This window comes from Diadema setosum, chromosome 5 (assembly GCF_964275005.1).
Source record: "Diadema setosum chromosome 5, eeDiaSeto1, whole genome shotgun sequence".
Lineage (NCBI taxonomy): Eukaryota > Metazoa > Echinodermata > Echinoidea > Diadematoida > Diadematidae > Diadema > Diadema setosum.
This window is the reverse complement of record NC_092689.1, coordinates 23,290,501-23,312,811: the sequence shown is the minus strand read 5'-3', so window position 1 is coordinate 23,312,811 and position 22,311 is coordinate 23,290,501. Positions and strand designations below refer to the sequence as shown.

The 22,311-nt window shown below is 40.4% G+C and overlaps 1 protein-coding gene across 2 annotated transcripts in view; it reads left to right on the top strand.

The window, feature by feature from the left end:
- Positions 1-22,311, top strand: part of LOC140228638 (lysosomal acid phosphatase-like) — a 135,391-nt gene that overhangs the window by 48,668 nt on the left and 64,412 nt on the right. For both annotated transcript variants that reach the window (XM_072308887.1, XM_072308886.1), the window contains exon 5: positions 14,301-14,393. In XM_072308887.1, coding sequence (XP_072164988.1) covers positions 14,301-14,393 — 93 coding nt within the window. The remainder of the gene's footprint in view (positions 1-14,300; positions 14,394-22,311) is intronic.

The window sequence follows — 22,311 nt, the reverse complement described above, 5'->3', positions numbered from 1 at the left end:
GACAAATAACTTCACATAGGTTGCTTGGATTACAACCTAATTTGGGTCATAGATGCACTGGGGGTACCTTCATGTTATGGTGCCGTTGGAGGTCACAGGATATGGTCAAAGGTCATTTGAGGTCATACGTTAAAGTTTACCTGCAAGACTCACTTTTGACAAATATCTTCACATAGGTTGCTTGGATTACAACCTAACTTGGGTCATAGATGCACTGGGGGTACCTTCATGTTATGGTGCCGTTGGAGGTCACAGGATAAGGTCAAAGGTCATTTGAGGTCATACGTTAAAATTTACTTTCAAGACTCTCTTATCACATGTAACTCGACACATGTTGCTACAATGGCAATCAAACTTGGGTGATGGATGCACTGGGGGCACCTGCATGTTATGGTGCTGTAAGAGGTCACATGATACGGTCAAAGGTCATTTGAGGTCATACATTAAAGTTTACTTTCAAGACTCTTGGTGAAGGCTTCCTAACTTGTGCACAGAATTTGTGAGCATTACTGATGTAGATTTAGGCAAACATAACTCATGCACATTTATGCAAATTTATTAAAAGTCACTATTTTGCACATGATTTTGATGTTGTCTGTTTAAAGTTGCTATTTGTTTGTTTCAGTTTTTCACAGGTTTTACAGGCAGGCACTACCTCTTAGGCAACAAAGGAGCCCATTTATTTTATGGCAACATGGCGTATACATGTAATAGATGTGGAGAGTCATTCCAGTTGAAAGCGAACCTCCAGAAACATTCATGTAATATTTGCTACAAATGTGGGAAGCAGTTCACCAGGAAACAAATGTTGCATTCACATTCTTGTATAGGTGGTTATTTTCGCAAGTGGGCGAGACACAATATTGCTAATGCCTTGTTGGATTAAAGAACTTTCAGAATAAAGATTCTAGCATTATTTTATCATCAATCTGTAGGAGTAACGAAAAAAAATTAACCTTGGTGGTGATATTAACTGATGCTGGTGTAGAGGAAAACAAAGACAGCTTGCTCAAAAGATGCTTCCTTCTTTCAGTTTATTTTCTCCCCAGTCATTCCTATCGTTCTCCTCCCATGAACCCCTACCATGCACGGACGATGAACAAAACAAAATGTTACCGAAGCTGCAAATGGTATAACCCCTACCATGCACGGACAATGAACAAAACAAAATGTTACCGAAGCTGCAAAAAAAAAGAAAGAAAGAAACACCTGCTCGAAGCAAATACACTTTTCAAGTTGAACAAATTGATGTTCGTAATGAAGAATAAAAAAAAAAACACGACAACAAGCAGTGGGGAAACTTGATATCATGACTTGTGGAAATTTCCATGAAATTTCCACGAAAGCCAGGTGTCAGATAAAGGAATGCTGCGCGTACTGCCACCTTGCTTCAGTGGTCGTAAACAGCATGTACATAGCATGTAAACCAACTGGGAACATTGATGAATGATTATCCATTTATTTTCTGCCCATGAAGGCCCCCTAACCCACCTGTTAACAAACCAAGACAGAAGCACGTGGAGCATTACGTACGTTGAACTTGAAAGACCAACATGACAGAATTACTATAAATTTCGGCCCGGAGAAGGAAAATGGAATATTCACGAATGACGTTTACAAATCTATGGAAAGTGAAAAGGCTCAAATGGAACGCATGGCTTTTTAAATAAAAAAAAAAATAACCCGCTGAAACTACCAAAACCAAAATAACAATTTACATTTGCGTACTCCATCACACCTTCTTTTTTCTCTTTTTTTAAATGAAAGATGGAGTTAATTTTCTCTCTGCGGCAATGCTTTGAAGGCATCTAATTTTGCGTCAATGCCGATGGCCAGCTTCCTAAAGAATTGATACGAATCCTTTCAAATATACGAAACAAAGTCTAAAAATCCTGGATCCTGGCGGTGAATTCCGGTGGTATTATAAATCATGCTCACTATCAAAATTTAATCATTTGTTCCTTGCGCCATTTTACCAACCAACTGTTCCTGAAAATTTCATCCTAATCTGTTCCCAAATTTTGACTTATTTTGCAAATAGAGAGACAGACAGGCAGACAAACGAACAAACAAACCAAAGCAGCAAAAAAAAAAATAAAAAATACAACCTTTGGCGGAGGGGGGGCATGCATTTCGTATCGTTTGTTTTTGCGTAACCCGACAACAAGCGTGACAACAAGTGAGCACGTGTCAGCCTTCCTCAGCCTCCCTTGGCCTCCGACCCTCTCTTTCCGTCCTCTCTCTCCCTCTCACAATACCGTCGTACACACAGGCGGCTGTCTGTGGCCGGCTGGGTGGACGTGCAACCAGGGAGGTGGACCTCCCTGGTGCATGTGTGTGTGGATCCCGAATCAGAGCGCATGTGAGTGAGCAAGTGTGTGATGTGGTGTGTATGTGCAGCTAGTACATCGCTATGTTGAGCCGCGTTGTTGTGATCGGTGCGGTGACTGCGTGGATAACTTTTTGCGCTTGTAAACTGCTGCTCCTTTAAATATCTAGCTTCTTTTCTAGCCAGATAATAAAGACTGAAAAAGGCGAGAAATTGGTCCGAACTTCGCTCGTCAAGCAAGTTCACGTGTGGTGTTACCCTTGTCGGCAATTGTTTCTTCAAACCGCACGCTTGTCGGCGCCGACAAGGGTGATATACGCTGGCGAGATCCCTGGCCTCGCAAAATTTGTGAAATTAAAAAGCACGCGAACATTACTTGTTGTTTATGGAACGCCCACTCTATGCGAAACAAGACTCGAAATTTACGACCTTGTCCTCGAAAATTACATTGAAATGCTGATAGTTACAGAGACTTGGCTCGCGAAGGAAGATACAGCTGTCATTAACAAGTTTTCTCCTCCTGGCTACTCCTTCATAAACTTTTTTCGAGAAAGTGACTGCCAAGGTGGTATCGGCATCCTATTTAAGTCGCAGTTACATCTCAAAATCAAGGAGCTACGTAGATCAGTGAATGACTACTTTTGAATATGTAAGTGTCAAGGATGATTCAAGCAACCTGAATATTGTTGCTGTCTACAGGCCACCTCCTTCAGCAGCCAAAAGTTACACAGTGACAGCTTTCTTAGGAGAAATTGATATTTTCCTCGGCAGCTTAGCGATGTTGACTGGAGATCTCCTGGTTGTAGGTGACTTCATTGTCGACATTGATGTTCTGTGAAATCGGGGAAACCAGGCAGTTTCTGAGTTCTGTAAAAGCAGCAGGACTGCAACAGCATGTAACTGGACCTACCCACAATATGGACCACACATTAGATCTGATCATGTCTCGAAAGGACAGTTGTCTTTTGTCCAAATGTTCAGTGAACGATATTAGTATAAAAGTACTTTCTGATTTCAATGTAAGCTGCATCCTGAAGATTGAGAAACCAGATTCACAGAAGAAAATGACAACTTCCCATAACTTCCGCCAACTTTAATGGAAAGTCAGTTGGACAAGATCTACTGACGACTCTCAGTGATTTGACTACAGATGACATCAGTTCAGCCATAGACTCATATAATGAAGCTATCAGATGCATCCTCGATGTTCACTGTTCAGCATCAACACACAAAAGGAAGCAACGACCCTGCGTTCCCTGGTATGATTCGATGGTGCACGAAGCTCGACAGAAATGTTGGAAGCGTGAACGAAAGTGGCGGAAGACACGAGCACCATGTGATCGTAAGCTCTTCATCAAACAAAAACCATGGCACTCTGGTTATCCAGACAGCTAAGAAAAGTTTCCACACTGATGTATTTCTTTCGTCAAATCCAAAGAGTCTGTACACAACACGCCATTCTCTGCTCGGAACTGCAAGTAAGCAACAGCTATGGGGGACATGCTTCAGACGATGATCATCAGCTGAGCAATGACTTTGCAGACTATTTTGATGATAAGATATCCAACATGAGACAATCCCTTGAATCCAATACCTCTTGAAGTGTCTCATGGTCCACTGCTCCCATCATGTCCACCCTACAAGATAGTCCTGAGGATCTGCCATCACTTACTGAGTTTGGCTATGTTAGTGACAGTGAAATCAGGAAGATCATTTTGAGAGCTCCTAGTAAATCTTGTGATCTTGACCCATTAACCATCTGGCTTCTAAAGGAATGTGTTGATGTTTTCGTTCCAGTCATAAATTGAATTGTAAACACATCCATGAATTCCGGTGTATACTCAGGCATGAGACAGAGAAATGTAAAAAAAAGAGGAGGGACTTTGCGAGAGAGCGGAGCGACCGAGCGAGGGGAGGGTGTGGGAGGGAGGTGTCCCCCCTCCCACGGTGAGGACTTTTTAAAATTTAAGGTATGAAAAAACTTATTTTGATGCATTTTACAACTGAAATTTACTATCGTTATGAGGTACAGATAAACATTGTGATAATTGAACTCATGAATGTCACTTGCAAAATCTAAAGGAAGGAATATGCGTAACTGTTATACCTTCTCAAATGTGAGGCCAGAATACACCACAGTAATGGAAAAGACTTCCTTTTGAGACAGCCACCCCAATGACACTAGTACTAAATAAGTGCAGATCTATACCTATAATGTTATATGGTTGAGGGGTCTAGATATCGCGCACGAAAATTTGTGATGCTCGTATAATAGAAATTATTCCACAATCGTACCTGAATTTCTCAATAAATATCACGAAAATGCAGAAAAATCACCTCCCAGAATCTCTTGATGATACAATGACGGAGTAGTGCGCTGTCGCCGTTTGTATGTTGGACTTGATTTTATGCGTTCAATTTCTCGGGGTATGTAAAGGTCGCGCAGCTGCCCTATGTAGTTTCATGCGTGAAATTGTCTGCCCCTCTCTGTGTGGCTGTAACGTGCTTCGGCTTTCGTAGAATATTATAAACGATCGATCGAACAAATTACGAATTCTATCGGCTACGATCATACGAACGAGACAAGCGAGACGACACGTCTAGGCTACAACATCCTTTAAAAAAGATTTTAAGCTAAGGTAGGTAAATTACAAGGTAAAAAATTGGAAATTCAGTGAAAAATTTGTTCCAAAAAATTGGAAATTCAGTGAAAAATTTGTTCGAAATCAAAATTTCTTACGTGCTTCCTTCTCATGTTTAGCGGTTGTCAGGTATGTTTATTCCATGGGCGTATCGGCAAATTTTGCGCTTAGTCCTACGCGTAATATTGCTTGCTATACGCAGTCACGCTATGCGCGATCATTGAGTCCCTGCGCGAGACCTAGTACCCTTACTATCCAACTCTACCTAGCCTAACCTTGCTTGCGATATGAACGGATGCACGCACTCACTTTTGGGTGGCTGTCTCAAAAGGAACTCTTGCCCAGTAATGTACACCCAGGTGACGTCTTGCTGGATTCAGTTCATAGGGGTACAAAAAAAGTGTTATAAATCACAGCTTAGCATTGTTGGCTTCCGTAGTTGATGAGTGCGTGGCACATTGTACAAAACGCTCTCCCTGCCTCTTCAGCTTTCTTTATCGTATCGCCTAAGGGAATCCTTGCGGCGGATGATGTATCAGAAGTTCCAGGTCCTGAGGAAGTGGATTGACTCGCTGGCCTAGAAGACGAAACTGGTGCTGGGAGATCAACTTCATAGTCCAACCACTGCCACTTGAACTTATTGGAGACATCTTTTTCAATATCCGCTACACGAGGGTCATCCTTATCGAGGGTCTTCATTTTCTCGTTGAAGGAAAAATACTCTCACCAGTCCACAAAATCACGATGACAAATGTAGTCACGCCAACCATCATGCAGTCCATCGTATTACTCAGCGGGAGGGATACAATAGCAGCGCATCGCGCTGAACGCTGCGGCAGCATGCATAATACGCAGCTACAGCTACAGCCTCACACATGTGTGCATCACACTACACTGCAAGCTAGAAGTAGATCGACACGCACGTTTCACATCCACGCCACTTACTTGTGTACCTAGCAGCAATAGAAGCGCATGTGCACTCTTTCCTTAGCAGTATGTACAGTCCATTTCATGCATCATCATGCATGCTACATCGCACAGCTGCCTGCTGACAAAATGCACTCATCACCATTCACACAATGCAATGCCGATACATCACAGCTATTACGGTACGGTATCACACGCGCAGCATCCGTTGCTTCAGATAGTACGGCGAGATATGGTGGCTGCAAAAAAAAAAAAAAAGAGGAAAATCACGGAAAGTTTCCCGACTGTGTATTTTCCCCCCAGAATTTCAAAATCCGCTGAAATCCGCGAATCCGCGGAGAAATCTCATGCCTGGGTTCCCAGATAAAATGAAGGAAGCTACTGTTTTTCCGTGGTTGAAAAAGTCGTCACTGGACCAGAAAAATCATGGAAAACTACCGGCCAGTATCAAATATTGCTTTCATGTCAAAAGTAACCGAGCATGTGGTATCTTCTAGAGTGACATCTTATTCACGTGATTGTAATTTGCATGAGGACTTCCAGTCAGTTTACAAGGCCTTCCACAACACTGAGACGGCATTACTTAGCGTGAAAAAAGATATTCTGCAAGAGATTGATCATAAGATTGCATTCATACTTGTGCTGCTAGACCTAAGTGCCGCGTTTGACACCCTAGATCATTCGATCTTCTTGGCAAGACTTCAGTCTGATTATGGGATCAGAGACACAGCTCTACAATGGTTTACGTCGTACCTACAAGCTTGTGTACCGGACATTCTTTACGTGTGGTCACTAGAGGAAATTTCTCTGAGCCTCATACTGTAAGAAACTCATGCTGTAATGTAAGAGTCCCTCAGGGCTTGGTACTCAACTCTTCACAATGTACATCAGACCTGTCGCAGATATCAGTCGACATGGCCTACGATCTGTATGCTGACAGTACACAAATTTACTGTAGTTTCGATCCACGCAATCCTGCCAATCTGAACGACTCAAAAAAGTCTCCAGATACCAACTCTGGTCACAAAATGATAAAACAGTTCTATAAATCCCACAAGCAAAAACCGAAGCTCTGAACGTTCATTTTCATATGCGTGATCTGTTGTTTGGAACGCTTTACCAAAACAACTCCGCCAATGTGATTCAGACGAAATGTTTGGAAGGAAACTCAAGACTCAACTGTTTCAATTGTAATTATGTTGTTGCTATTCTTTGTGAATTTTATATGTTGATTGTACAGTGCTTTGATCAGGTCCTGTAAAAGCACTAAATACGAAATAGTTATTGTTGTTATTAATTTACAGTATGTCAAAACCCTCAAGGATGCAAAGAGTTGCATCATCTAGATTCCAATTCAGCACCGTCAAAATACGGAAAAATCATCAAGAAATGTTGGGTGGACGGTAAAACGAGGTTCAGCCCATGGCATCCAGACTATAAAGAGACTTTTTATGCTTCTGCCACAAAGTGGCGCCGAAGGTGTTATGTTTCAGGTTGTCCGTCCTTCCGTCCGTCCTTCCGTCCATTCGTCCGTAATCAGTGGAACCTGGCATGTAACTGTATGTGTATGAGGGTGTGAAGTTGTGCCTATCAACTTGTGGGTGCACATACTAAAGGCAAAGGTCAAAAGGTCAAGGTAAAATGCTGAAAATTTTGCTATTTCCCCCATATCTATGCAATGCCTGAAGATATTTTCTTGAAACTTACTACCCAATTGAGATTCTTTGGTGAGGTTTTGGGTCATGAGGTCAAAGGTCAAAAGGTAAAGTAAACATTTTACAATTTTACTTTTTTTCTCCATATCGTGAGAATGGTTCAAGCTATCTGCATGAACATACGATTGTAGTATGCATATACTGACTGGCAGTGATTATCTGGGGAATTTGGGGTTCATGGGGTAAAAGGTCAGGGTCAAAGGTCGAGGTCAACTCTTCTAAATTTTATTATTTCCCTCATATTTATGCAATGCCTGCAGGATTTTTTTTTTCAACTTGGGTGTATGTATTACCCACTAGAGATTCTCTGGGAAGTTTTGTTTTGTTTTGTGTTTTTTGTCAAAAAGGTTTAAAAAAAAAAAAGGTTAAGAGGTCAAACATCAAGTGAAAGTGCAGAACTTTTCTTCTTCCTCCATATCTCGGAAGTGGCTCGAGTTATCTTGAAACGTATGCATGTTCTGCCTGACAGTAATTCTCTTATGAATTTTAGGATCATAGGGTCAAAGGTCAAGGGTCAAAGGCCAGGTGAAAATGGTAACAATTTAGTATTCATTACAGAAATTGCACTTTTTTCCATACCTTGAAAATTACTCTATGCATAAACTTATAAAAGGGTCAAAGTCAAGCAAAGTCCTCATATCCCTGAATGTGTGCTCTCCCATTCATCCAATTGAATTTAAGTAAAGGAAGGTAAACATTCAACACATTTGTGACAAACATATCATGTTGATATTTTGTCAATTATGTGAAACTGTCATCACAAGTTGTCTACATGTCCTACAGACCTATTATAGGAGAATCATGCATTATAGCGGAGGCATACCAGTCACCAAAGCGACATTTCTAGTTCTCTCTGCTACATGTATCTTGACTTGTGATGAATGACAACAGAAACAAATTTCAGAACGTTAGCATTACATTTAATCTGCACATATACATGCCTTTTACAACGTATGACTTGCACCAGAGCAAATAGATATTGTGGACATAGGCACCACTGAGTAGGCAGAACTGAAAATACATATCTGGATAATGTTAAGAGGCATGAAGAGTTAATTCCTCCTCTGCCAAATGGGTTTGCCACTGCTGTCTGCTGCTCCTGTCACTGGCTAACACTTTACATGTTGCAACCCCAGCCAAAGGCAAGCGGTCAGGTTGAGATTGAGCTCTCAGTTGATGCAGAGGGAAATCTTGAGAATCAGGTCACTGTTCAGTTACAATAATGGGAGCTGGAACAGGCTTCTCACCATGATGTAGAGAAACCCCCCCGCTTCAACAACGTCCCCTAGCTACCGATACGCCGAATATTTCGCGAGGTTTTATTTTCACGAATTTCGCGTGTCAGCTGCTATTCGGGAAATTAAAAACACACGAAAATATTGACTCTAATGCCGATATGAATGTGATGTACGCGTTCTCTGTTCAGTACACTACTACATGATCGCAAATTTAACCACTCGCGAAATTGTAGGGAAGTCCAGATTCGTGAAAATTTAGACTCGAGAAATATACATGTTATGGCGTATACAATACTCTCTGCCTGGCTAGTGTTCTCCATAGTAGTCTATAGTAGCACATAGGGTCCTACTAATATACTCCACCCTGTGTAGGGAATTATCATCAAAAGTAGACAAAACCATACAAGAGAAATTCATCTTTGAATGTGAAACATTCCTCCCGTCCAATGATTTTCCTAGCAATCTATACTAGGGGAACCAACTAGTGGAGTGTACACGTCCCAGTCAGACTGTTTACCATGCTGTGAAGGTGATGGCTGTTACATAATGTAATCCTGCTTGAACTTGCAAGCAATCTCTAACAAAAGCTCAATTTAAAGGGAATGCAAACCCCAAGAGCAATGTGGATTGAGTGAAAGCAACAACAATGGTAGAACACATCAGTGAAAGTTTGAGGAAAATCGGACAATCGATGCAAAAGTTCTGAATTTTTGAAGTTTTGGTGTTGGAACCACTGGATGAGGAGACTACTAGAGGTTATGACATATGAGTGGAGAATAATGCAAAGAAAATATAAGGAAAATTCAACAAAAAATGCACTTTTCTAGCACTGTGAAAGAGCACTTGACTAACTGCTTTCAGAAAGCAGGGGAATAATTGCTACCCTTAACATATGTCACTATCAAGTTGATGGAATTTTTAATTTTCATGAAAAATTAATTTTTATGGAATTTTCTTTATATTTTCTTTATATGTGACCCTGCACCTCAAAACAAACAAAAAGTCACCAGACATGAATTTTTAGTTAAGACCATATTCTGAAAGAGCAGACTTTAAGCTTTAATATAACTCAAATCAAATGGACTCTCCTAACCTATCTAAATATTGGAAAGAAAGCACAAACTCAGGAAAAGTGTGAACTGAGAAAATGAGGCTCTGAAGTACGGTGTCTATTCAAGCGCTTAATCTTTACCAAACCGTGCTGGCTGTGCGATGAATGGGACAAAAAACAGGAAGTAAACCACCAGAGTAATAACAATGAAGGGATTATCAGATTAAATTGAAATCAAGCATGCCTCATTAACACATTCTGTCCATAATTAATGCCAACTTTCAAAGCAGTAGCACTATCCTTTCAAAAGATATTAGAGTTGAAAGTGAAGAGTGTGGACAAGGTTTTTCAGAAATGAAAAAGGGATTCTAAAGACACACCTAATCACACTATTCTACCAAAAATGTTCGAGATAAACTGCTAAAAAAACACACTTTCCTGCCCGTTTTATGATACCAAATTTTAGCATAATGTAAAAGAAGACCCGCTCTTTCAGAAAATATGAAAAAGTCAAGTTCGGCTAGGTTGACCCATTTCACTTATTTTCAGTCCTCACGCAAAATCAGTGTGTGCGACTTTATGTTCGTTTTGAGGTGCACGGTCACATATTGTTGTCCATTCATACATCATAACCTCTAGTAGTCTCTTCATCCAGCGGTTCCAACACCAAAACTTTAAAAATTCATAACTTTTGCATCGATTGTCTGATTTTCTTCAAACTTTCACTGATGTGTTCTACTAATGTTGCTGCTTTCACTCAATCCACATTGCTCTTTGGGTTTGCGTTCCCTTTAATGACATACATGTAGTATACACATGGCTAAACCTAATTGACCTAGTAAATTATTTATTTTTTCTTCTTAAATTCATATTTGACAGTGCTGTCTAGCCAGAAGGTTGTTGCAGTAAAGGTTGTTGGCTCATTATAGGGAAACTCCCTGTGTAACTAATGACTCATTTTGACAGAGCGCCACACATATAACAAACACTACTGTAGTTTGACACATCTAGCCCAGTTGTGACAGGCGACAGTGGTTTAAGGCAAAAGTCTAGTGGAATTTTGAAAATTAATTCATTTTTTTCATTGAATCACATTGCCCATTGAAGCTTTGCATTGATATAAAATACTTGTATTCTTCGGCACCGTAAGGGGTCATATAAAGTGCAATATAATGCACTTATTAATTCATTAGCCTGACTTATTGCGAGAAAACAGGCTTTGAAGATTCACCTCTTGCTGAAAGATAATGCGGCGATGCGAGATGAGAATCACCCATCCGTACGATGTGCCAATCAAGATTAAGCTCTGCCTCTAGCAACCACAGTGCCTTCTGATTGGCTCACTGAGTGAGTCAAATTTCCCGGGCACCTTCCTCGGAACTCGGCGTATGGAGCCGAAATTTACAGTGCATTTCGCTCGGGTCATTGACCAGTACACATGTACGTCTTTCAAGGTGGCAGATACAATAATTGCAAGCCTGCTGGTTTACGTGTGTATGGTGCACAAATTACCCAATGGCATCCACACGCCATGCCCTTGTGTACATGTAACGAGCGGGTGGAGCATTCAATATCCACATCTTTACAAATCACATTTTTGTTATGGTTGATTTGGTGTTTTTTTTTTTTTTTTTTTTTCATTTTTGGGGACCCTTTCGAAGGCAGAAAAAATGCTAGAGCTGGCAAAGTCACACTTCCTGTTGTTCTGTTCTGTTTTTCAAGCCATGCATACACTGTATGTTGCCTTGTGCGATGGTGTTTATTATATGTGATGCACTCAGTGTTCACATTTTGTATTTATATAGTATATGTGGCTAAGCATTATTTTTTAAAGCTATGCTCGACTCTGTTGTATTTTCCTCTCTCTTATGAACAAATCAATATAGTGTGAGATATACTTACCTCAAGAAATTACAAGTGACACAATCACAGCTTCTGGCAAATTTCTTCTTGTCATTTAATTGGTGTGCTTGTTCTTTATGCAGATTATTACCGATATGTCTAAATCATTAAAGTTCAGTATGTTTTTACTTATGTCGTGTGTTTGTTGTTCTGTTTTTTTTTTTCATTTTAAATATCACCTGTCCATTATCTGATTTGACCATGAAACTGGCGACTGTTCAAATGTGGATTATAATATTGGTAAACTTATGCCTCCTGCCAGTAAACAGACTAATTTCTAGTCTATCCCCACTTGAAACAATTTGAATTAGATCAAGAACAAAGTGTACCAACTTTCAGCAAATTTAATCTGTTCTATACTGTGTCTGATACATGATAATGGACACAATGCTTTAGCGTAAAGTAATCATACAACTTTTGGAATGAAGGTACCATATATCCTAATGGATTGTCTCTCATGGAAGAAATCTCATCTCCTGCCTGAATTTTGGCTTCCCTTTCAAGCTGAAGCTGGTTGAACATGAATTGTAATCATAAAGCGAGGCACAATCTTATAAATAAACACAGGAGTGCTGAGACATAGTACAGAACGGAAACAGGCTTTTTATCATTCTTGACAATGCATTACATTGATATAAAGCTTTTTTGGGGGGTGTTACAATTAATTATTCTGAATGCTCGTTGATCACACAAGGAAATACAGTTCGCTGTTCCAAAGGTTTGTTTTGAAATGACGTTCGTTTTTGATGGTTTGTTTACCCAAAAGTTAGAAAAATAAATGTAGTTCCCGTAAGGTTCGTGAATACAAAACGAAATCAGGAAGGTCCATGTAAAGTGTATTAATTCCTAATATTTGTTTCTAAAGGCACTGAGTTTCAGCTACAATTTAATAGTTCTTCATAAATATGCATGTAATAGTATTACTAAGTGAAGGAATATGACAAGCATAATAATGATAAAGTTTTATAGTCACAACGTGAAGCTATCGGGCCTACATCAGCCTTTGCTTCTGATACATATATACATGTAGTATATGCAGCATAGATAAGCACGACAAGCGCTCGATACTGTGGACGCAACAACGATCAAGGACATGCGCCTAATATGCCGAGAATTCAGAATGTTACAGCAGTAGTTGCGCCAAAACAGACGTGAAAACAGTCTTTGATGCGTTGTTTTAAGTGCCCAGCAACATTATAACCATGTGCATAATTTGATGGTTTGTAGTGCACGCAAAGAACACAATCTCGATAGGCAATTATCGTTTACATACTCAATTGACTTTCTCTATGATTATACCTTTTGAGCCCCTGTCTGCAGAATGGGTTCCTCAGGTCCTATTAACATAGGTATTGGTACTTGCTATAAAAAGCATCCTCTTTAGTTTCCATTGACAACAATTAAACATGGGAGGAGAATGGAAGCAATCAACGCCGTCTGTAAACAAGGTTTTTCGTAATACGCATTGTGTGCCTTTTTCTTTTTTCTGTTTCCTATTGTTTGTGAGTTAAAAACTTGCCGCAAACTACACTGTAGCCACCACACAATGCATTCCGACTCAGTAGTACAGCGGCACAGACACAAACGCGCCAAAGTTTACATTCTGGCTGCCGTATTGGTCAGAATGGTTAATAATAGTCCCGTCCTGTGATTGGATGATTATCTCACACACCCAAGCCGTCACCTTATACGGTAGTGCGTGCGATGGAGCATAAACACTGTTGCTAAGAAGGACTGCTGTATTGTTTTGTCCGCGAAAAGAAACAGGTTGTGAGCTTGAACATAACCTGAACTTTGAGAGCGATTTTCTGCACTTTTTAGAAAATGGCCTAACATCATTAGGATAGTTGATATTCGTTTTTAAGATTTCTAGGGGTGTGGAAATGGTTTGTATTATATATCATTGTAAAGCTAAGAGTGTAGAATTCACATATCAGCATAACTAAAATTTCATTTTTTGTGACTTTTGACACATATTGAAGGAGCGCTCACATATCACAATTAGCGTAAATTAAAGTCATTTAACCTCTTCTATAGTAGCAATAAATGCACTTATGATTTGTGTTCCACCCGTGACATGTCATCTGCTACTGTTAGACTGGTCCATTTATGGCATCAGTAAAGCCTTCACCGAATTTTCCTGAATTTATGCAAAGTGCTTGCATTACCGCAGACATCGTTATGGTATTTTCTCTATGCTCTTGTTGCATTCCCTGTTGCGGAATGAGCAAAAGGGTACTTTTTGTGCTTTCCAAGATTCTAGTACAAACACAACTTATAAATTTGTGCCAAATGGTAATTTTCTTTGAATGTTCACATCAACATTTCCTTTTATTTGTCCAAAATAAGTGACAAATTGTGAATATTGGAGAGTTGCTTCCATTCTGTAGGTAGATGTCCTAATGAGATTCTGCCCACAGAGTTAATCATTTGGTTTCCTAATCAAGCTGTCATGTTGATAAAGGCAGATTTTAATGTTTGTTTCTTTTTCACCAGGACTTCTTCAAATTCCTAAAGAATCGCACAGGAATCTTGACAGATATCACTATCGACAATGTGTTCACTATTGAAGACCCACTGTTTTGTGAGGTAAGTGATGCAGATGTCAGGGAGCTAGGGAATGTTGTGTTGTTCCATCACTTTGTGTCTTTCTTAGACCCCAATCGCACTAGGAAGATGATCATGGTGACCATGGCAATGTGTGAAAAATTCGTAAAGCATGACAGAATCACCCTCCATTTCAGTTTTTGGCCTGCAAGGGAATTATACTATAGTTTCTCTTCGGTCAATGTGTGCTGCCACATTGTTGCCACTTTTCCAGGCCAACGATGTGCGCTGCTTCTGACATTAAATGGATTATATTACATGTATGATATTTGAACACCTATCAAGACCTCACTACAATGGTGCTACGAACAGAGCGAATGTGATGTGTTAATGCCGGAGTCATGCTACGATCTCAATGGATTGGGATATATGATGACGTAAATGGTATCCCGGGGTACCAAACAAAAATCAGCCATTTTGTTGAATTATTTATTTTTTTTAAAAGGTTGTACCCTGGGTGCCAAAAAGAGGAAATTATTTTGGTGCTGGAGCTAGCGCGCTAGCTACTGCACTGCACTGCACTAAAGCACACGCTAGTGGTATCGCAGCTTCCATGCACGCATAGTATAACATGCAGTGGCATATCATGGGAATGACTATGTACACGCACACACAGTGCATGCATTTTTCTCTGGCTGTCCTCGAGTGGACGTGAGGTGGCGCTACACAACGCGGTTACCCGGGGTACTACGTTACCCCGGGGTAACGCGTGATGCATCATATTTGGGTTGTATGATTAAATTTCTGCAGTCAGCTGCCAGTGTCAAACCATGATGGGTGTTGTAGTGTGTGTGTACTGTGTAGAGTTGTGAGCGTTTGTTTTATACATGTATATCTGCAGGATTTGTGTGTGTGTGTGTGTGTGTGTGTGTGCGTGCGCGCTGATTGCATAAGCGTGAACTTATTACATTACTATACAATGTACAGTTGAACCTCTATTATCCGGCCTCCCTTTATCCGGATCTCTCTATTATCCGGACGCAATCTCGCCGTGATTTTTTTTTTATAATTACGGGAAGAAAGGGGGATTCCCAACTCCTTGAGAACTCCTACCCAAACACACATGAATTACATATTACTTCCAAAATGATGAACATACATTGCATCAGATTTCCTTCCAAATTGCTTACCTTCAGACATTTCAACATCCCGAAACATCCCCAAATGTAACAATGAAAAGGTTGCAGTATACACATTACTACATGTGGTACTACAATGGGCTACATCAGTACATGTGTATGTATATGTATAAAGCATTGAGTCTCCCGTATGTTGCGACACGGATTGTCGCCCCTACACGGATTGTCGCCTCCTGCTCGGGGCGACAATCCGTGACGGGCGTTGGCGGCACGGATTGTCGCCCCCTACACGGATTGTCGCCTGGCGACAATCCGTGTAGGGGGCTGGCGGCACGGATTGTCGCCCGACTTCGAAGCACATTTTGCTGGGTAATATCGTTTTGGACATAATCATTGAAATACTAACACATAACTTACATGGCTACATCCATGCAAACATGCCATGTAAAAAGTCATGGTGAGGTTTCAAGGAAGTGTGTATGTGCGCGTGCACATGATAATTTAGTGTCCGTTTGTGCGTGTGTGTGTGTGTGTGTGTGTGTGATGAAAGAATGTGTTTATTATGTCAGTTTTTTGCGTATGTGTTTTTTAGCTGCGCGTGGGGAGGGATAACTAGTAAGCTGTTTCTGGCATAAACGTTGATATTGATTTTATCAGCAGCTTTGAATTTGATGAGTTTGTTGGGGCAGATTTGTATAATTATGAATTCGGAGTGGAGCTTGCGTGCGGGCAGATGCTGCTTTTCTGCATACGGTCCATTATGTCTTAATTATCAACATTGGGAAATTGTTTCATCAGGAAGGAATGTGGTATCGGTTCGGGTGTGCGTCGGTATGTGGGAAGGGGGTTACATTTCGTTATTGCAAAAGTTTGTTACTCTGAAGGCTCATTCGTCCGAAGGCTCATTATTCCGAAGGTTCGTTATTCCGAATTTCATTTTTGGATCAATGAACCTCTAGGTATAGGGAATTGTGTGTTTCGGATATTAAAATGAAGCCTCGGAAAAAACGAAACTTCGGAATAACGGAACCTTCGTGTGTGTGTGTGTGTGTGTGTGTGTGTGTGTGTGTGTGTATTTGGGTTGGTGAATGTGGGTGTGGGATGATTTAGGTTTTGTTTAATCAGGGGTTGGTGGGTTGGGGATTGGATTTGAAGAAGGATAGTTGTAAATGGTATGACAGATGTTGGTAGGATTTAATATTTAGGATAGATGTAGGCCCTAGATTTGTTTCGGATGGGGAGGGAAGGGGGTGGTCGGGTTTTTTATGACTGATTTCATTCTAAATTCGTGTAATGTATTTGTGTGTTTTTTTAATGTATATGCCCTTGTAAGTAAGAAGGTGTTACATGATCCAAACCAATGTATTCAAGGAATATAGGTTTGGTAGGGCCCTACATGTCAAAACTTTCTCGTGAAGAAATTGTTAGTAGGGTTGGTCTATAATCGAGTTATCTATGTTGAAGTGAGATTATTTGTGGTATAAATTGACAAATGGATTTGTTTCTGTTTCGAATTGCCATTTGTAACTTTTTTTTCATGTTACACCCAGAATGAGTCGATTTATGAATGATTTGAATGAAATCAATGGATATCAAGGGAAAAAGTGTTGAGTTGGTTTATTTGCTTTATGAGTGTTTGTTGGTGTTTGTTTGTATTGCGTATGTATTAGCGGTGTGCAATGGCAGTTCGTTTGTGCTAAAATCAACTAACGATTGACAAATTTTTTACGGCGTGTGGAAATTATTCGCTCATGCATAAAGCATGCCAAACCTATTCTGGGACAAAGAATAGTGGTATGGACATTCTAGTTTATAAGACTGATGGAAGAAAATGACTGCAGTGAAAAATGAACAAAGACAAATAACATTTGGGGAAGGTACCTCCCTCGTATGTATTTTCTCTCGGTCTCTCTCTCGCCTAGCCTGCCTCACCGCTGATATTGGTTCACACACCCATACTATTTTTAGATCAACGCTGGTGTGATTTTTTTAAACACGTGCTCATACACTCTGAAGGCGTTTGTATTGCCACAGTAGCGCCGCTATATTCCACATACACACGTAAGCATACAGGCACACGTATACACACAGACAAACAAACCACTACCACTATGACCACCACACATGCACAGTTTCTACATATTGTATTATTATACTCCAAACACACACACATACACACACACACACACACACACAGACACACACACACACAACAAATCATACACATCACATATCATGCAGCTCACAATACACACACACACACACACACTCACACACACACACACACACACACTCACACACACACACACACACACACACACATACGCATAACTTACCAGTCATACCCATCCCACCAAAGCTTAACACCGGAGGAACCACCCCGAGCCCGGGGCGACAATCCGTGACGGGGCGACAATCTGTGTCGCAACAATTTTTTTGCCAACACGGATTGTCGCCTTCGAGGTCAAAAACTGGGAACTGCACAAGCGTCACGGATTGTCGCCAGGCGACAATCCGTGTAGGGGGCGACAATCCGTGCCGCCAGCGCCCGTCACGGATTGTCGCCCCGAGCAGGAGGCGACAATCCGTGTAGGGGCGACAATCCGTGTCGCAACACCCGTATCCGGCCAAATCCCTTATCCGGATGAGCCCCGGTCCCGACTTGTCCGGATACGAGAGGTTCAACTGTAGTACCTTATGCAGCAAGTGAATGAAGCTTCCCACAGTATGCAGGGATTCCAAGTAGTTCTGCTGCTGATCTGTCAGCTCTTATCGCAGCTCAACGGTCGTGGACGGGAGTGTAGTGTGTACCTGTGACGATAACATTATTTCAGGTCCCAAGGCATATAAGGTCTCCCCTCATCCAGCTTGCTACCTTTTCTACCCCTTCCTTCTGCCTCTTTCTATCCTTCTGCTTTCTCATGTTTGATCATACTTTTTAGAGTGTTTTTACGTAATTATGTGATTTGCTGCAATTGAGAGGTGAGTTTTTGTTCTCGTACTGCATGATTATTGTGTGACGATGTGCATGAAAAGAGCATTCAAACCTGTTCCCTGTTTATTTGTTTTCGTGTAGCCTTGCCTTCGTTGCAAACATCGTGTTATTTTTTGTTTCATTTTTATTTTGGGGGATGGTTTCTCTGTTTTCATGTCACTTCATATTCTCCCTTACATTGCAAAGAATATTTTGTTCTTTTGTATTTTTTTTGTTCTTTTCGCACTATGCTGTAGTTCTTCTGCAGTCTTCTACTCATTTCTTTATAATGAGGTGGTGTTCTTTTTCGCTTTATGTTGCAGCAACATATAACATACTAGTACTTGTATCCTAACCTCTGCAGTACAGCTGGGGTGCTGACTGTGGAAAGATTGGTCTGTATCTTGTCCATATGTTCTGCAGAGACTACACCTGGCTTCATGGAGAAGAGAGCCGATAAAGTTAGAAAATAAAAGACTCTTCCAGACAGACAAATTATTTGTTTATTTATACCATTGACCATGCACAGCCCTGCTTATACGGAGGAAAGCCGTAAATGTCAAGAAATGATAAAAAGAGCTCATGCGAGCATGTTTAGAAAAAGTAACATGCATTTGATACAATTTGATTTTGTTCATTATCATTTTTACACTGTAATTCACAAAAAGAAAAATTCACTTCTCTTAGAATGATTCTATACAGATGAGATGGGTGTACAAAGCATCACAAATTCGGCCCGGCCGTTTACTTTCAAGAATGCATACAAGATAAGCGAAGAGATTTTCAGAAGAAAATTAAAGACCCCATCTTTTTTCTTCTTCCCTTGCGTTTCAATTCACAAATGATTCCTTTTTACTCTTTCTGAATGTAATGATCCATTCAGGCTTTCTTGTGTAATAAACGATGCAGGTTAACAAAATAGTAATCTGAAAAATGTGCATTTCGGAGGGGGAGGGGGCTTAACAGTACTCGACAAAAACATGAAAATAAGTTTACAAGTCATAATGATTTTGTTGTTGTTGTTGACCAGTAAATATTTTGTTCAGACCAGTAAAAAATTGTAAAACTACCCGGTAGGTACTTGCTGGTGCGACAAAGGCAGGTCGGACCGGTAGGAAAAATGGGTTAGTGTATAGCCCTGCTTAATCACAATTTTTGTCGAGCCCACCGGAGGTGCGGGGAGAGTAAGGGATTGCCTGTGGCGTCTGTCCGTCCATCGTTTGTCTGTAACGCTACAAAAACTTGAATAACTCTCTACTGAGGACTTCAATTTCAATCAAACTTGGAGGGAAGAGTGTTTATACAAACTTACACATTTTACCAAACATGAAGGTCATCTCAAGGTCAAAGGTCAAAGGCAGGGGTCAATGAACTTTAGGGCCCAATGTTGAGTTTTTACGCTGCATTTCGAATATGGCTCAGAACTTTTGATGTACGGTATATGTCCGTCTGTGACCAAACTTGGGTAGTAGATGTCCCTTGGGGAGTTGAAGGTCACCAAAAGGTCAAAGGTCACAGACATGGGTCAACGAACTTTTAGGGCCCAATGTTAAGTTTTTATGACGCATTTCGATTATGGCTCATAGCTTTTGATTCGTATGTCTGTGACCAAACCTGGCTGGTAAGTGTCCCTAGGGAAGTTGGAGGTCACAGTTGGGGTTCAATGAACTTCCGTGAGTTAGAACAATGTTAATTTTTCCAAATGGGTGAGACACATTTTGGCACTTGTTTAAAAATGACGACGTCAAAATTGAAAAACAATGATGCTGGCTTGAAAGACAATTGTCCAAACTACAACATGTCTGAATTTGGGGGATATTGAGCGAAATTGTCTGAAACATATAGAAAACTAGTCAGGAAGTCATTTTGAGCATTTTAAAATTTTGATGTGCGCGTACGTGTGCGTTGTACGCGCACGTTATGATTTCCTGTATGATTAGCATAGTACAGGACAATCAGACGTGACTTGAATTTTATGTCTTGCAAAAATGATAAGAAAATGACATTATGAGGATATGATGGATCAGTTGATATTAAGTAAACCGAAATATACATTTGGATTGAGAGAATGCAGCAATATTCAAAATAACAGAACACATATCAGTGAAGCTTGAGGAAAATTGGACAAACCTTTGAAACGTTATATTTTTAAAGTTTTGGGACAACCATCACTGGACATGGACACTACTACAAGTTGTGATGTGGCTAATTGTTGTGATATGCACCACATGGGTTCTTTTAATCTCCTGTTCTCAGTTCACTGAGTCCTCATGCGTATCAAAAACAAACTGGGAGAGTTCAACTTGTGTGTGTATTATCAGGCCTTTGCACCTTTAATTTCACAAATTTCACAAAATTAATTGTTATTTTTGTGAAAGTACACATTCCTTCAATTTGTTACTGACATATATCAGGGTAATAATATTCCCCCTGCTTTCTGAAAGAGGCAAGTCAAGTGCTTTTTCATTATAATAGAAGAGTGAAAATATGTTGGATTTTTTGTATTTTCTTTATATCCTCATTCATGATGTCTTCACAAAGTGTTAAGTCTTCTCAAGCAATGGCTGTGCAGAAACATTAAAAACTCATTAACTTTTGAATGGGTTGTCCGATTTTCTTCAAACTTCACCGAGGTACTGTATTCTACTAATAGTCAATATAGCGACATTCCCTAAATTCACATACACGTGTAAAAATTAGGTGATATGTGACCCGCTACAACAAAATGATCCTAAAGTTGGGCGAGGTCGATTATTCGAAAATTGCATGATATAATCCCCTAATCTTTCTGCTTTAAATTGATATATAACACATTTTATAAAAAATAATCGACTGCGGAGATATCGATGTTTAAAAGAGAGCATGTCGAGACGTCTGGAAAATCACTGTTTCGAGAAAAGCGCCCTAAAAGTCTTCCTTTCGACGCAATCGCGATCAAGGGACACGCAAGTCAGTTTTCACCTCTGGACAATAGAAGGTAAGCCCTAGCAACCCCCGAAGAGTTCATTCAAGCACATCAGCGTCGGCGGTCTCCTCACCAACCAATCAGTGACCAGGATGTGAGAAGCGGCTGAGCATAGCGCACCCCGCCCGCACGCACCAGTCAACTGGGCAGTGTGAGAGCTTCACGCTTTGGTTAGCAGCAAGCAGCAAACTGACCAATGAGATCACTCTGGTAGTTGTTAGGGGCGGAACCTATCTGTGGCGCTCAATCCAAATTTTCGAACCAGTTTCTGCTTCGTTGAAACGCCAAAAAAACATGGCTCAGAAAAGTGCTATTTTTTGGTGTTTCCTTTGATCATTTTGCTTCAAAATTTCGACAGATGATAGAAGACATGTTAGACTCCAATAATATACCAATATCAGAAAATCGTAAGTTTTGACCAATTTCAATGCTCTGACTTCAAACACGATTTTCACGGCTTCGACCGTGCGCGACTTTAGGACCTTTTTGTTGTAGCAGGTCACATATTCTAACAGCGTATCACCTATTGTGCTTGTACGAAATCTTTTTTAGGTGATACGCTAGTGGCGTATCACCTCTTGTGTTTGTCTTTTGAGTCAGCATCATTGTTTTTCATTTTGATGATGTCATCATATTGAAAAATTTGATTTAATGCAAAGTATCAAAATTTGCTGAGTTTACGTGTTATGTCTATGGGAAGTGATTTTTTATTCCCATTCATGCATTGACTTGACAACATTCTGGAACCTGTATCTTAGTTGATTTTGCTGCATTTCCTCTGAAACTTAAGTATGATGTAGCTGAGACAATAAGCTGCAGTAATCATGCATTTCATTTTTTTTTTTTTCAAATATCCTCACCAGGTTGACAATTTTGTAGCTT